A 3,948-nucleotide genomic window follows, 5' to 3' on the forward strand; every position below is an offset into this window, starting at 1 on the left:
GTAGGTTGAAAATAAAGAAATATGTTAAGAATATTTAAATGATATTAATATTTATTAGATTTCTTATAAAATTTAATAATTATGTTAAGAAATGAAACTTATTTTAAGAATTGAAGTTTTATGACTTATTTTAAAATAGCTCAAGTATTCTACTAAATTATAATATGTTATTAGTATTTAAGTAATTTAAATTCCTTTATTGATTATAGTGTTAAACAAAAGATTTATTTAACTATCTTTTAGATTGTGAATTTAATTTAGTAGGATATTAGTAAAAATTGTTCCCAAACAAATTTAGTAATAGTTATTATTACGTATAGGTGTCGAGTTACGAAGTGATATTCAAGAAGAAGCGCAGCGAGGTAAGTAATTTGATCACAAATTAGGATCATCACAGTTCAACTTATATATATAAGTATTATTTCAAGCCAGTTCATTGCCATCTATTATTTTATGCACCACTCATGTCATATGCAAACATGACATCCATCATAGCATACGATTATGTCATTCTGCATCATGTTTAAATTCAAAAATTATGATTATGTATGCAATATGTCATACATCTCATGTGTATAAGACACATAAGCTATCTTAAGTTCAAGTGCAAGATAAAGATCAGTTAATTAGATGGTCATTCAAATGCATGGTACCAATGCAGTTCAATTTCAGGGTAGGTGTGCAAGCCACGGGCTCAAGCGTGGTCCATCATAGTATGCCAGAATACTATTAGCGGCTCCCCTAGCGGCCGCGGGACGTGGGGCTGGTGCACAACCTCGCACACAAGGTTAAGTGTGTTGGTCAGTCAGATAAATCAAATAAATCAGTCAGATCAGTCAGTTAATTCAGTTAAATCAATCGTGTATAATATAAGCATCAGTATGAATAATCATGAATTTAAACTCTCAGCATGAAAACTTTTATGAAAACCTTATGTTTATTATGTTTATATTGTGATGGATTTCTTGCTGAGTCTTTGACTCATTTTAGTTTGTTTTCATGTTTTTAACCACTCAGGTGAGGATGATGAATACGAGCAGGCAGCCCAGGATTAGAAAGAGCAGTTAATTTTAGTTTCAGAATTTCTAAAATAAAATTTACTTTTATGACATGAATTTATTCAATTTATTTTATTAGACCTCTTTTTATAAAAATAAATAAATAAATTTCTAATTTCATTTATGAAATATGAAATCTCTTGTCGGGTTTATTTTATGAAAAAATACGTGACACTTCTAACCTATAGGAATGGGGTGTTATAAAAAAAAATCTCGCATTGTCCTTTCCTTCCAACATTTTTCTTTCTTTGCTTTTTCCTTTTGCTTTTTTTTTAGTTTTTTTTCTTCCACGGAAGCTCCCATATACAGCCGGTTACCCACCGTTTGCAAATGCCGCTTGTACGTAGTAGATCAGGTGTTGATGCAATTATTAATGTTGATTAATCAAGTTGGGACTCATCTGATAAAATTGGCTTAGGCAGCATACGATCCATGAAAGTTCAAAACGCCTAGCTAGCTAATAGAATTAATAGCTGCATGCAATGCCCTAATTTGTCTTGCAATAATTTCAATGCATATTGCATACCTAGCTACATATACATAATGATCATGTTTCGCATGCATGCATGCCAAATTCACGGAAGAAATTAAGTACTGTTTTATCTCATTAAACATCTTATAATTCCCTTCATCAACACGTACGTGTAATCATTCCTGCTTGGGTGGATAGCATACATTTTCAGTCCCGTTAAATGGAAAACAGAGTTTTTCACCCACCGTCTGAATTGACATAATTCGTGCAATTTGAATATCATACAACCGTTAATTAACACACATCATCTAACTTAATATATAGCATGCATGTACCCTACCCATGACAGATCAAGATAAAGATATTCTTGATCATCTATCCATATACAACTTGGGATCTCCAGTACTGGAGATCAGCCCATGTAAGATATTTCCAATCCAGCAACTCATGCAATTGTCGTCAAGACAGGAATTAACGTACATTAAACCCACATTAGCAGCTTCCTAAAACGACATATAATATATATATATATATATATATATATATATCACATCTAGAGATCGATCGATCTATAACCTACCTTGCAACAAAGGATATTAATACTGTAGTTTGCAAGCAAATTCCCCCCCATGTAACGTTCTATATCAGTACATAAAATCATGATCTATTAATTCAGGATGAATAAATTGGCTCTTCTGCTATGGTATCTAACACTGGTTTCTTTGACCTGCACATGGACAACCTATGCATGAACTCCGGTGTCGAGAACTCCTCGATATCATCCAAATTTAACTTTGGCACCTCCACATGATGAGCTGCCTCGTTTTCCATCCTTTCAACGGTTGTTCTTCCCTCCACCATCTGTGGAGCGTTCCCAGACTCAAGTAAGAACCCAACCTTCCCACTGGACACGCTGTTATTGGCCATGGAGTTGGCGGTGAGGAACAAGACGCCCATGTCTGCAGCTGACACGACAGATCTCATTCTCTTCATGGGGAACATGACGTAAACGTTGGCGATCTCTAGATCTTCGTCGGCGTTGAGCGCAGAAAACCTCCGTCCGATGTGGAGAGACCTTGAGTTTACGAGAAAGAAGTTCGGGATTTCGAGCATGAGTTCGGCCGCCTTAATGGGTTCATGGAATTTTCTAATTTCGCCGCCCGGAAAGATCACTTTTGTGGCTCTAGAATGCTTGCCTCCTGGGGCGCCGGCCAGCGTGCAAGAGATATAGTTGCCCATATTTTTGCGCGCGTTGCAAAAAGATGAATCTACGTATACGATCGTACGTACTCTTTCAATATAAGGTATGATAGCAATTCAGATCGAACTCCGGGCACAACTTTCCAACCGGAGAGAGAGAGAGAGAGAGAGAGAGAGAGAGAGGTGGGATTTGGTGGGGGGAGATTTGAAAGAGTGAAGGGTTTAAAGAAGAGACGGTGGGAGGTTGAAATGACTTTGTCGTACACGTCGGCCGTGAAGGTGATCATGGAGATGAAGTTCTATTTGGAGGATGGAGTCAACTCTATAAGGGAAATAGAAAAAGTCTAATTGGAAATAAATAGCAATAGAAAATTCGGAGGGAGCCAGTTGTACCCCAGGTTGACATTTTGCGAATTAGACTCCGCGTCGGGGAGAGAACAAAGAAAATGTACAAAAAATTAATACATCATGTATTCATGTATATAATACGTACAGAAACAGAATGGAAGGTTTCCTAATTTCCAGTTGGTAGTTTATTGGTCTCTTTCCTATGAGTACTGGAGATGTAGCCCGATAACCCACCGAAAAGGAGAAGTAGTTTTTTTTATTTTTCTTTTCTTTTTTTCTATATAATTTTTTATTCATCATAAATATTTTTTAAAAAAATAAAAAATTTACAACATCAATAAAAAATATTTTCTTAATCACTAAATAATAAAAAAAATCTCATTGACCCAAATTCTGGTCTCAAAACATTTCTCTTTTTCTACGTATAGTATGATATGAGAAATATTTTAATCATAAAAAATAAGGCATAATTTGATTTGTCATATCGTAAATTTATTTTATCATAAAGTAAGTCTAATAAATCATACGAACTCACGTCAAATAGATTATATAATATCTGTATCACTTCTCTCGTCATGTATGGACATGAATAATAGCAACTCTACAAATCGCAAACATTTTTCTACCGCTGACGTACGTGTAAGACTTGATCCTTTTTGCCTCCGTGATGGAAATTTTCTTCCTCTCTTTATTCTTGCTTCGAAGTGGGTGGGTCTTGGTCTTGGTCTTGTTCTAGTAGTTCTTGATCAAGCAGTAGTTGTCTTGTCTTTCGTACAACAGAGTTAGTGTTAGTATAACAAATCTAATCACAAGCTGCCTAATACAGTTTGACCACAAGTGAATAGTAAGCAGCTTTGCGCGAATTAATCT

The 3,948-nt window shown here is 35.3% G+C and overlaps 1 protein-coding gene across 1 annotated transcript; it reads right to left on the reverse strand.

Annotated features, from left to right (window-relative positions):
• Nucleotides 1-2,179: 2,179 nt before the first annotated feature.
• On the reverse strand, nucleotides 2,180-3,004 carry LOC121248806. The gene has a single exon (XM_041147387.1). It carries the CDS (start codon nucleotides 2,767-2,769, stop codon nucleotides 2,203-2,205), a length of 567 nt encoding a protein of 188 aa, XP_041003321.1. The 5' UTR covers nucleotides 2,770-3,004; the 3' UTR covers nucleotides 2,180-2,202.
• Nucleotides 3,005-3,948: the final 944 nt, after the last annotated feature.

The sequence above is a fragment of the Juglans microcarpa x Juglans regia genome, chromosome 2D, assembly GCF_004785595.1.
Source record: "Juglans microcarpa x Juglans regia isolate MS1-56 chromosome 2D, Jm3101_v1.0, whole genome shotgun sequence".
NCBI classification, from domain to species: domain Eukaryota; kingdom Viridiplantae; phylum Streptophyta; class Magnoliopsida; order Fagales; family Juglandaceae; genus Juglans; species Juglans microcarpa x Juglans regia.